Genomic DNA, 13,888 nt, shown 5'->3' with positions numbered 1-13,888 from the left:
AACCACTGATATATTTGTCAATTCCACACATCAGAATGTTTCTAAAATTTTGGAGTTAACAGTTACTAGGGCTAAATGATATATATTTAAAACTTGATGGTTAAAAGTGTGATATTACAGAGACACAGAAAACCAGATCAATGAACACAACAGAAAATTCAGAAACAGATTTGAGTATATTCAAGTATTTATTACATAATGGTGGATTCTCCAATTAAAGTGGAAAGACTAGACCATTCAATAAATAGTACAGGGAAAGTTAAAGCAAAAATTAGATTCTTACCCTTTATCTTAATCACAGAAATATTCCAGATGCATTAATAATACAATGTTTAAAAAAACCTACAAGTGTATTTTTACGCACTACTGTGTTAGGGGAGGACTTTCTAAGCATATGTCAATGTACACAAGTCGTTAATGAAGATATTCACAATTATGTATGGTAAAACACAGGCAGAATAAAAACCATGAAAAACCAGAGCACTTACAACATGACTACACATTAACATCTTCAACATATAAAGATATATAAAGAATTCATAACGTACAATTACTGAGATGAAAATCACTGGCAAAGTAAACAAACAAGCAATTCGCAAAAGAATATAAATGACCAAGAAAAAAAAAAGCTTGCCTGTCACACTGACACTGAAACAAAAAGATAAAAGTATTGGGGAAAATACGGGGAAATGGGCATTCCCACAAACAAACCAGCAGTGGTATGCTTAATTATAATGAGCAGCGAATTTATGGATAACAAATTTTTAAATATATACTAAAGGTATGAAAAGGTTCATGTCCTTTAACTTAGAAATCCCACTTTTAGATATCTATTCTAATGAATTACAGATGCGTTCAACGATTTCACCGTAAGATTGGCCACTGGATATTTAAATTGTTGTTTAAAATAGCTGAAAATGAATGGGGTAATAAATGAAATGCCAAGAAATGGAGGTTAAATATAAAATACAGTGCAGTCATAATGTATTCCAGAAGAAAATTTATATGACTTAGAAAGATGTACATAATATATGAAATGGGGAAACATTCTTAAAAAAAAATACTATACACACATTGAAAGCACATACACTAAAATTTTAACAGTGGTCATCTCTAGTGGGATTGTGAGTGACTCCTTCCTTTTATGTTTGTGCTATCTAAGTCACTACAGTTACCATACTATTTTGGTTCAAAACTATTAAATGATCAATTTATTTTTTAAAGGAAAATCTTCCTATCAAATTGGATTTATGAACTATGTACATTGACTGGACAATATTAATAGAACAGGAAATAATTTCAACTAACTTGTAAAGAAGTTAAGCCAAAGCAATTTCTTTATCTTTTAATTCTATAATTAAATAGATCTTTTTAACCAGTTAACTACTTAATTAAAAAGTCAACTAACCACAGAATTAACTACAGAAAAATAATTTTAATTAACCAGATTGTTAACTTATTCCCACATCTCCATCAGCAAGCCACCTTTCTGGCCCATAAATAAAAAGAAGCCCTTTCACTTCACTAATATAAGGCAACACAATCCAACCAATGGCTAAGAAAACTATCTTTGGTGTTCCATCTCCACTAATATCTTTTAACTACTTAATTAACCAGTAAATCTCTGAGTCTGAAAAATTTTCATTTATTGATGCTTTTTATAACAAATGTGAATGAGATATAAGCCACTTAAAAAGATAAACTGTAGTTTTATAAGTACTATGGTTTTAAAATTTTTAGAAGCATTGAACGTAAAATAAAAATTAAGAGAAGAAAAGCTGCCTCAGGATTCAAATAGCTTTTACTATTTGGAAACCCATATAATGACCTATCTAATGAAATTCCAAAATTTAGGTTTCAAAATATCATACATTACCCATATTATAATGCCACCTATATTTCAAAGTATTTAAATATTTAGAAAATTCTTCTGTACCTGCAATGAATACAAATAGGCACATCTTCATGTTCTTGGTATTTCCTCATTAAGCTTATCATGTCCAGAATAGAATCAAATGATGAGGGAACATCATGGTCTGGCCAGTTCACATAATGAAACTGATATAGCCTACGAGATTCCTTCAAGAATAACAGAAATTCAGCCATTATGAAAATACACTTGCAAATTTTAAAGCATACAGAAAAGCTGCAAATCTCACTTTACTGCCATTTCTAAGAGATGTAATTCATATTTAGCACTTCCTTAAAAAGAGACAGCCTACATTTATCACGTATAAAGAATTGATCTAAGGGCTTCACATGTAACAATTTACTTAATCCCCATGTAACACCATGGGGAAGGTATTGTTAATACTATCCTCATTTTATAGGTAAGGAAATTGCGACAGAAAGAATAACATGCACAATGTTTCACAGCAAGTGACAGATATGGGATCTGAAAGCAGGCAGTCTTACTTCCTAAACCTACACTTTAACCATTATACTATGTATACTACTTAATTAATCTATAGTATTAAATGGATGAGCAATATACTATAAGCATTGTTTTAGAATCTATTGTAATCAGAAGACTAATAGACTACTTAAACCAAAAAGAAAATTAGAAACGAACTTGTCCAAACCCAAACCTACTCAAATTATGGTGTGGGCTGCCACCCATCTCCCTACCCTTTCAAGGGATCTGTGAGTTTCACACTATTTTTATAATAATACTAAGGTGTTATTTGCCATTTTCATTCTCATTCTCTCATGAGTGTCCAGCAGAGTCTTCTCAAGGCTATATGATTTAGGATGATGTCATCACTTGGAAAGGTAATGGAATGTCTGCTTGTATATTCATGCTTTTAAAAAAACTTCTCAGTTTTAATTTCAAATATAGTAAATATTAAAAGATATAACCCACAGAAACAAGAGCTCTTTGGAATCTTCAACAGTTTTTAAGACTGTAAGAGTCATGACATCAGAATGTTTTGAGAATGGCTATTCTGGTGTTTAATAGAAAGAGCACCACTTGGAATTCAGGTAAAACTGTATTCAAATTCTACTTCTGCCATTAACTGAATAACTTCAGGTAAGCTACCTAACTTCTCAAAGATTCCTTATCTTCATCTATGGGCAACAGAGATAACAGTACCTACCACTATGAAGCTAGGAGGATTGAAATGCCTGATACAATACTGAAATTCAGTAAGGTATCTATAATTAATATTATAGATTAAAAAATAGCAGCCAAATGGTAATAATTGACTCAATTAAAGGGAAATGATTAGTCAGGTCAGGGGTTGCTAAGAGTACTGGAACCATGTCTACTTATAAACAGGAAGGAGTTGTTAAGTATGCTTACAATGCACTGTTTGGGGAAGAATGATGAGCGTCATGGCCAAGCTTAATTACTTATAGTGATTTAAAATTTAAGATAATAAAAACAGAAAAATTGAGTTAGAATTGATAGGCATTCTCTAATGTCTATCAGATTTTTCTTTGATTCCTTCCTGGAGAAATTATCACTTTATATAGCTCTGAAACTGAAGTCATGGGCCTCCAGTGAAAACAAGTTATATCTAAATGAAGACTTAGCGTTAATAGCGGCTTGTCTCTTTCTAAAAAATTGTAAACTAGTAAAAGTGGGTAATAATTATGTAAATAATACTATAATCTGTTTACTGCAATAGAGGAAAAATATTTGCAGCAGAGAAACCAACTATTCCAAATACAGTAAATTTATTTTAGGGAAAGTTGTTCTAAGTAATTATATCAACTTTAATTGATAAAACATAAGGCTCAAAATGTAACTAATGTAAATGTAACTATATAAATAAAAAAATCAACAAACCTCCTTAACTATGTAAGGTAAGATGGTATACTATTTATATATATCCTCTCTTTAAAAACTATCCTTAGAAACTATCTCTAAATGGAAAATACTTACATTTTGAAATTCAAGTAAGAGTGTCCTAATGAAGTAGTCTGTTCTTGCTTGTTCAGCTTCCTAAGTAAAGGGAAACGATTGTGAGTGAGTAGAACATTAAAACAAAAACATACACACCAAAACAAACAATAACCTCATATTTAAAGTCCACAATATGCAATTAATCTTTAAAATTCCAGGTATGCCTGATAATTATAAAAACAACAATTCTAGAAGTCATCAATTTGTTTATCTAGGTTTTATTTATTTATTTATTTATTTATTTATAAACAGCAGTGTCTGTTAACCAATTACTTAGCTAGGAGTCTATCATCCAACAAAATATTTGCAGAGTGACAACCATCCCCAGAATCATGGAACAGAAATAACACCTACAAACAAAATGTCACTCCTTAGTACCTACAAACATCTTCAACCATTTTATCTTTCCATTAAGCTTGATTTTCTCTACCTAACACTCAACTCTGAATTAACTGGATTCCTAATGTGGAAGGAAAAGGATGCACTCACAAAATCCCAAATTATTATTTTGGTTGATGACAACATAATCACTTTAAAAGTCTCTTACTATCATTTGTCAATAGATTAGAAAGCTAACTATTCTTTTTGCTTTTTTAATTAAAACTACAGACAGGGTAGGACAGCGATTGTCGAGAACAACAGGGTATGCTGCTTTATTAATTTAAAAAAATTCAGTATTATTCCTGCTCTAATTTTTTAAACCATAGTAATTTGTTTTGAACTCTTCAAATAACATTGCAGGGGGACTTCCCTGGTGGTCCGATGGGTAAGACTCCACGCTCCCAATGCAGGGGGACCGGGTTCGATCCCTGGTCAGGGAACTAGATCCCGCATGCATGCTGCAGCTAAGAAGTCTGCATAGCACAACTAAGAAGCCTGCATGATGCAATGAAGGTCCCATGTGCCTCAACTAAGACCCAGCACAGCCAGAATAAATATATATTTTTTAAATAACATTAAGAGGAAAGTATGTTTTTATTTTCATCATAACAGAGTACAAATGAAAATATTGGTCCAAGACTTAACCTTTTCTCACCTATAAAAGGTGAGATAAATACTTCTGGCTTTGTGGGCCATAAAGTCTCTGTCTACTTTATGTTGCTGTTATGATAGGCAAATATATAAATTAATGGGTGTGGTTGTACTCCAATAAAACTTCACTCATAAAACAGGCAATGAGCTAGACTGACTCATGGACAGTGTGCTGCTGCTATCTGATCTAAGTGGTTACACACAGCAACATGCTACTGAGCTCCAGCCTGCCCAATCCCCACTGTTCACCAACACTTTACCCTCCTTCTCATCCCCAAACCAAGAGAGCTCCTGATACTGTCCTGTCTCAGTCTCAAAAACTCTGATTGCCAAGTATAGTCAAGTCACGTACTATGGTTATTTTCACTACCTTGCTTTCTACTTATAAATTTGATTTTTTGTTTGCAACAGTGATAACGAATCCTGAGTTGTCTGAAACAACCACATGCCATACAAATTACTTTCCATTTTGAAAGAAAAATTTTGCTTCTTCAGCATGGATTAATTCCATCATTGACAAATCAAACCAGCCGATACGAATCAAATCAAACCTCTTATCAAGAGGACTTTTAAAAATTACCTTTTAGTGCAACTGAAAAACCAACCCAAAAAGTCAATTCATCTTTTCCAAATTATAAACTATTTCTTACTTTTCTCTATTCATTATTATAAGCTGTTTACTATTTCTGATCCCCGACTGTTAAAAAATTTTAAGTTGTTTTGTTGTTGACTATTAATCACTATATGTGGTCACTTGAACTGTGACATTCATTACAATTATCTTATTACATTTAAATTTACAAATGTTCAACACAACCATGCTGCACAGAACTAGGTTTCCTGGACTGTCCAGGGACTTAATATTGTAGAATACTTTCTGAACTGGTGAGGGGGTAGTGTTCCCTCACTGGAGTACAATATGGTTATGTATTGGTTTTTATTCATTCCAAACAATAAGAAATGCAGTAGGATTTTTAAATTTTTTAAATTTAATCCACAAACAGTTAATTCTAACCAGGACTTTAGAGTACTGACTATACTTTAAATCCAGGCCATTTAACTAGGAGTTACAGTTAACATTACAAAAATCACACTGTATTTATAAAGGAGACTGTGTAAAACAGCCTGAGTCCTTTTCTGCATAAACCTAGAAAGCACTAAATTTCTGGTAGCATCAGAGGAATTCATAAGTCCTAAGTACAAATAAGTCATAAAATTAAGGACTTGAATTCACCAATGACGAGTAAAATCATAGAAATTATATTTCATTTAACCATGGAAAACAAAGTCAAAAACAAGCAATTATGAGATGGGTAATGTAATGGTTAATTTTATGTGTCAACCTGGCTGGGCCATGGTGTGCTCAGATACTTGGTCATTCGTTATTCTTGGTGTTCCTGTGAGGGAGTTTTGGGGTGAGATTAACATTTAAGTCCGTGGACTTTGAGTAGTGCAGACTGCTCTCTCTAAGGTGGCTGGCCCTCATCCAATCAGTTAAGGCTTGAATAGAAAAAAAGGACCAGCCTCCTCCAAGTCAGAGAATTCTCCAGGAGACTGCTTTCATGTGTAACATTAGCTCTTCTTGGTTCTACAGCAGACCGTCTTTGGACTGGAGCCGAACATCAGTTTGCCTGGGTCTCAGCCTGCCCACCTTCGGATTAGAACTATTGTATCAGCTCTCGGTCTCCAGGCTGCTGCTCTTCAGCGTGAAACTGAAGCATCAGCTCCTCGTGGGTCTCCAGCTTGCCCAACCTCCCCTGCAGATTTTGTACTTGCCAGCCTCCATAATCATGTGAGCCAATTCCTTATGATAAACCTCTCTCTCTATATATATAAACATCCTACTGCTTCTGTTTCTCTGGAAAACCATGCCTAATATAGGGAAGTTATTTAATTTTCATGTATGTTTAATCATTGTATTTTGAGCTGAGTAAATAAGACAGTATATTTCTTTCAAGTGATTAAAAAAGACACCTTCATGTGTAACCCAAAGCAAATTGTTGGTTCTATTCTAAAGCTTATATTTTACTTCTTTTTTGTTGTTCCTTCACTGTTTTTTTTAATTCATTTTCTCAGATTTGTGTTGTTAGTTTTAGAACTTGAATTTAATTCACTTCCACAGCTCATCAAATAGGTATATATTTTAAGTTTCATATCAAGTTTTCTGCCATAAAAGATCAACCTCTACTTTCAGGATGGAAGTTCTCAAACCCATCTTTGTACATAATTATAACAATTCTGGGGAGAATAACATAGATATGAAAGATTAACATAATAAACTATACTTCAGTAATCAAGGATCTTTCTTATTTGTTGAATTTGAAACTAATACTTTATACCACTTTTCAAATAGATCACTCAAAGCAGTTATTCGTTTATTCTTAGATACATAACACTTATGATCAACTTATATACAAAGAATAACACAGAATTAACAAAATAAGGTACAAGGAAATTGTAAGTTTCTGAAAAGTCATTCTCAAAGCTTCTTAGTTTAAAAGCAGTATAAAAACAAACATTATTATTAATGTTTGTTTATTAAGTGTAGATTTACGTTAAAACATTGAAGGCGTGGCTTATATAAAACCAGGTTCATACCATATTATAATTTAATTATCAGTCGAACATACTCATTACCTGATTAAATAATGTATATAAAAATAGGTACTTACACAAGAAATTTTAAATGGTGCGAATGTTATAGGGTCTTCTCCATACAAAGGCCAATAGCGCTCACATTTTTTCTGTTTTCCAAAAAAAAGTTAGTAAATAATTGATCATTTGTTTTACTTGAACTTTAACAAATATTTTGCGTTCAGGTTGTTCTTCCTTCCCAGAAAACAGAAAAACTGCCATCAATAGGCAAGGAGCTAGGAGCTCTCAGACTTACCTAACTAACCATAAAGGTGGGCTACCATGACCTCTCCAAGATTATTAGTCATAAGAACCTTATTAACATAAGTGTATAAACTGTTCATTGCTACCGGCTTGGTATATAGAGTAGACTCCAAAGATCCTCCTCTAGAAAAGAAAAATTGCTTAAAAAAAAAGTGCCTGGCACAAGGAGGTCCATTCAGTATAAAAAGTTGCCAGGCAAGTTTTAATGCTTGTAAAATGACAATCTCTGTAATAACTGGCTGAATTCTTGTTAAGTGTAAAATCTGTGGCATCGTGGAAAGAGCACTCCACTTGGTATCCGAAGAATTTTGCAAGTAGCAATTTTACTGTTTGGTTGACCTTTAGTTCCTTTACCTGTAAAAATGGGAATAATAATCCTTATCTTATATGATTGCTTCAAGTACTAAATAAGAGTTTATTTCAAATGTTCCACTGGTGGAACGCTATACAAGAATAATGTATTATTTAAACTATCCACTTTTGAGATTCTAGGAAGTATAATCGAACAGTTTCCCCTTTTACTTTCCCATTTTAAACAGGTATAGAAATAGTAGAATATTCAATTTTCATTGGTTTCTAATATCAAGCCCCATCATTTTAGAAACTTAGGTAAGTGAATGAAAGCCTAACTTTACAGAAGATCCAGTGATTCTGATGCAAGAAATGATGCAATTTTACCAAGACCCAATAAAATGAAACCGTTTAAGTGACAATTTAGCTTAAAATAAACCTTTGGCATGGGAAATACATCAGTTCTTACTAAATTCTCATAGTTCCATATATAGTAAGTGGACCTGTTACCTATAGGCTAGAATTAACTGTAAGCTGACAATACTGCTCTCAGGTCAACAAAGTAGAACTGCCTAGTATGTCAGTTTAGCTTAGAGTAAATACTATTAATATTTTAGAAGCCTTAGAGCCACAAACTTCATTTCCCAGTAGAAGTTTATAGAAAATGATAAAATTAAATTATATTGAAGGGGTTTTTTTTCTTGTTGTTTTGCCTAGTAAAGTTTTAACATCTTGAAACAGAAAACAAATTTATAGAAGATTAACTTAGTAAGAATGAAAGCTTGTGACTAACATGCCCCTCATTCAGAAGAGCAATAACTGAGTAATGATTATATTGGTATTTATATTTCAGGTATGAACTAATTACAATTGATACTAAAAATAATGTGTTAAACATCATATATACATAATCTATAATAATTTATCATTCGTTTCAGAGATGAGGAAGCTGAAGCTCAGAGGGGACAGTTCAATGTACCATGCTCCAAATGCTAGTAAAGTGTAGGTCTGTTTGATTTTATTACCTGTGCTCTTTTCATTAGGTCACATTCTAAGTCAAAGTCAAGGTTATCAAATAAATTCATAGCCCTAACTGACAAAACAACAAAACTGACTATTAAACACTATGAATCAAAAAAACATTAGCTTCAAAAATTTCTGCATACAATACAACTTAAGTTTTCAAGTATTATTACTGATATACAGTGTGAGCCTATTAATAGAATGAAGAGAAACAAAGCCTAAATCTTAAAAGTAACGGTAAAAAAATTAGGAAGGTGAAATTTAAATTTCCTAACACCACTGATTAATAGTAATGGTACTGAAGTACATACTGACGATACTTAAACAGATAATTACTTAACAGTCTGTACTGTAATTACAATTACTTAATTACTTTCTCAGTTTATTTTCTAATCTTAGACTGTTCATTTTCTGTCCAATATTGCTAATACTTCCACTATTTGTAAATGATATGGTTGAGCGGAATGACAAAAATTACTAGTAAAAATAAAGTTTTCCAATGATTTATACATCATAACATCTCACATAACTGAAAGATGTATTATCTTGTTTTATGCAACATATCTTTACTGAAATTTTTCATAATAAGTTTTACAACTTAAAAGTGACTTTTTACTTGAACTAATGAACTACCTTTGTATAAGGAGACTTCAAATCATCACATAATTTGTTTGATTTGTTTCTCACATTTATAGAAGCCCACACTTAAAAATGAAGACTTAAGAATTGATGCTGCAGGAGATCACAATGGTTTTGAAACTAATTTCACGTGGACAGAGTTTTTACCAATGTTAAAAATTTCAGATTAAGGAATTTTCTTCTCTTTGGAGATAACATTACAAAAATGTAGTGGTATTGGCAGACAGAAATCAGAATATTCAAGTTGTAAATTGATGAAAATTAATCAGAATTACTGAATTCATTTTTATTGCTCAATTTTATTCAATCCATAAAAAGTGTTCTACTTACACCACCATTAAATATTTGAAGACTACTAAGTAACAGTACAAAATGTATTAAATGTATTAATAAAATGTAAAAGTTTATGTGCTTGGGGATTATTTGGCTCCTTTTGATGAAATAAAAGCAACTGCAGAACACAAAAAAAGAAAAGAAGTAACTATTTTAAAAACTAGGGCTAAGAGTATAATAAAAGACCAGGAATATATATCCCTAGAAATGAAGTAATAAAAAGAATACTCCACAATTATTTTAAGTGTTAATAGTTATACATACCCTTCCCATCTCAAATTCACGACAGGCCATTACAATGATCTAAAAAGAAGTGGGGGTGGGATGAGATAAAGAATATATCAGTTATAAAGAATATATCAGTTAAAACACAATTTTGTTTTTTCAATAAAATATACATTTCAAGAATTATTTTTTATTCTGAGCAAAAGTATGCCTGGCCTGTCAGAAAAAAAAAAGTAGGTTGAGTTAAAGAAATGATCAAAATCATTCCTTTGAAGTAAAGGGCTAACTAACTAAATATCAACAAATTAAATTGGCTTCAAATAACATGATGTATTTGATTTGAATTAAATTTTTTGAAGCTTATAGACTTATTTCTGTCTTTTGACATAATATTAAAATAACGCATTCAGGATATTTACCCAATAAAATAGCAATAATTTACATACATTTAATAAAATTATCAAGGTTGAAGGTATTTAACTGTCTTTGATCATAAAGGTTATTACATTTGCTTACCCATCCCAACATTTTATAATGTAATACTTCAAACATACAGCGAAGTTGAAATAATCTTACAGTAAACTCTGTATAGGCACCATCTATTCTCTACTATTAACATTTCATAATAATTGTTTTTATCACATAGTTCTCCCTCCACTCATCTATCAGTCTATCTTATTTGGTAGTTGCCTTACTAGTACTGACACAGGACAAGATTCAAAGTATTATCACACCCTATTCTTGAAATATTTCGACAAGTTTGTCAAAGTTTAATGAGAAATCCTAGCCATCAGTTGCTGTCTTTTTAATAAACATTAGCTATGATTAACATATCATTATGGCTCAAAAGTCATGTCATTACATGTAATACTTACTACAACATTGTACTCCCATATCATCCTCCAAAAATCTATTACTGTATTTGCTAAAGGTCCTTGGGTTGCCACATATGCTTTTGGCCCATAAACACCCTAAAAGGGTTAAAAGCAAATTTCATATTTATTATGATTAACAAAAATATTTCCTTACCTAAATTTTAAGTTTTCAAATTTTATTAGTAATACTGCTGTTTTCACCTAAACCATTCCCAAATAATTTTTCTTTAATAGTACATAAAAGCATGGCGAAATATATTTCACTTCAGTTTCTGATGAAATGTTACTGCTTTTGAGTAATTATTAGACATGGTGCACAGAATTTATAATTAAACCTCCTTGTGCTAATTTTAAAATTATTAGTTACCTAGGAATTAAAAACAAAAGCCTTAGTACCTAGGCAACAAAGCTAACTCTAGCAGAAACATAAAAGCATGCATCAATTCTAAAAGATAATACTGGAATAGCTAACTTCTTTCTTACCTAGATTCTTCCATAACTACCTTTAGTTACTTATTCAACTTAAAGTTTTTTAAGCACCTACTATGTATACTCTAATAGTAAACCCAAAAATATATCAAACAAAATAGTGGACTAAAATACTAAACCAGCACATAATTGAATCATACAGTGAGTCAGTGTTATTAAGTGCAATTAAAACCTAGAACTTTTAACAGATGTCCTTATTAAAGAACATAAACATCAATAAATAATATCTGAAAGAACGAACTATCTACGTGTTAATTTTTGTTTAACCTATTAGTTTTGGGTTTTGCCATAACTGTAGTAAAATTGACTTTTTAGTAAAAACAGTTTTTATTTGAAACCATGACTGTTCAATGTTGACATAGATATTAATTTTACCATATAACTCTTACCACCTTAATATTTTTCTCAACAAAATATTATATTAAGATACGTATAGGGGCTTCCCTGGTGGCTCAGTGGTTAAGAATCTGCCTGCCAGTGCAGGGGACACGGGTTCGAGCCCTGGTCCGGGAAGATCCCACATGCTGTGGAACAACTAAACCAGTGTGCCACGACTACTGAGCCTGCGCTCTAGAGCCTGCGAGCCACAACTACTGAACCTGCATGCCACAACTACTGAAGCCCGAGTGCCTAGAGCTCAGGCTCCACAACAAGAGAAGCCACCATAATGAGAAGCCCGTGCGTCGCAATGAAGAGTAGCCCCCACTCGCCACAACTAGAGAAAGCCCACACAGCAATGAAGACCCAACACAGCCAAAAATAAATAAAGTAAATAAATTATTTAATTAAAAAAAAGAAAAAGAACCTTAAAAAATGTATAAATACCATATATAAAATAATTGAAATTATACTGCCATATAACTAGAAGGATTCAAAAGCACAGAATAACTAACAGAACAAAACAGTCTTTTATTTACTCAAGTAGCAGTTTGAATCTCTCTCTCTCTGCTGATAAATATGTTAAAAACTTGACTGCTTTTGATCAGCGTATCCAAAAAAGGTTATCTATAAAGACTATATTTAATCTTGCATTTCAGCTGTCACTTGAAACTTAGTGACAACTGCCAAATGTTTTTAATCTAAGTTTATATTCTGTAATTTTAAATCAGTATTATCCAGTAATTCCAGCCCTGGTAATTTATTCTAAGAAATTATTCAAAAGAATAACAATGTTCAGGGCTTCCCTGGTGGTACAGTGGTTAAGAATCCACCTGCCTAATGCAGGGGACACAGGTTCGAGCCCTGGTCCAGGAAGATCCCACATGCCATGGAGCAACTAAGCCCATGTACCACAACTACTGAGCCTGCGCTCTAGAGCCCGCATGCCACAACTACTGAGCCTGCGCTCTAGAACCCGCACACCACAACTACTGAGCCTGCGTGCCCAGAGCCCGTGCTCCACAACAAGAGAAGGCACCGCAATGAGAAGCCTACGCACCGCAATGCAGAGTAGCCGCAACTAGAGAAAACCCGTAGGCAACAATGAAGACCCAACGCAGCCAAAAATAAATAAATAAAATAAATAAGTTAAAAAAAGAAAAACAATGTTCACTACAATAATGCCATCAAGAAAAACTGGAAACAACCTATACGGTTCAACAACAGAAATGACCATGTACATTTGTGTACCTAAACTCAAGGGGACAAACAAGAAGATTTAGCAATCAGTAAGGTGTTTATAAGTCTTCAATGTAAAAGAAGAAACAAAAATAGAAAAACTTTATCTCCACTGTCATAAAACCAAGCAAAACTCTTTATGAATAAGGAAGCTAGAAGGAAAGCCCATAAAAATACGTCATGGCTGTGCTTTTAATTTTATTTCTTTTACTGTTGGTATCATGTTAGGCAATTTTAAAATTTTTAATAAAATTAGTATGTAGGAAGACATTAAATATGGCAGAGTTGATACTTAAAAGTTAATACCTACCTTAATAAAATTTGCATTGATATAGTCTGAATCTTGAGAAGGAGTCTTTAAAGTCAACTTAACTCGGCTGTGATCAACTACAAGAAAAAATAAAGGATTTCATAAATTATGTCCCATTGGCAAACAGGGTTTTTTCCTAACAAACCATAAACAAGATTAAATAAATAACTAAAATTATTTATTTTAAAAAACAATGAATGGGACTTCCCTGGTGGCACAGTAGTTAAGAATCCGCCTGCCAATGCA

The 13,888-nt window shown here is 32.4% G+C and overlaps 1 protein-coding gene across 1 annotated transcript in view; it reads right to left on the bottom strand.

Annotated features, from left to right (window-relative positions):
• PTPN12 (protein tyrosine phosphatase non-receptor type 12) overlaps positions 1-13,888 on the bottom strand; it is an 87,012-nt gene that overhangs the window by 31,820 nt on the left and 41,304 nt on the right. The window contains exons 3-8 of the mRNA XM_065883744.1: positions 13,643-13,719; positions 11,227-11,322; positions 10,391-10,429; positions 7,615-7,686; positions 3,890-3,949; positions 1,937-2,079 (exon numbers count right to left, since the gene is read on the bottom strand). Coding sequence (XP_065739816.1) covers positions 1,937-2,079; positions 3,890-3,949; positions 7,615-7,686; positions 10,391-10,429; positions 11,227-11,322; positions 13,643-13,719 — 487 coding nt within the window. The remainder of the gene's footprint in view (positions 1-1,936; positions 2,080-3,889; positions 3,950-7,614; positions 7,687-10,390; positions 10,430-11,226; positions 11,323-13,642; positions 13,720-13,888) is intronic.

The sequence above is a fragment of the Phocoena phocoena genome, chromosome 9, assembly GCF_963924675.1.
Source record: "Phocoena phocoena chromosome 9, mPhoPho1.1, whole genome shotgun sequence".
NCBI classification, from domain to species: Eukaryota; Metazoa; Chordata; class Mammalia; order Artiodactyla; family Phocoenidae; genus Phocoena; species Phocoena phocoena.
This window is presented reverse-complemented; position numbering and strand designations above follow the sequence as displayed.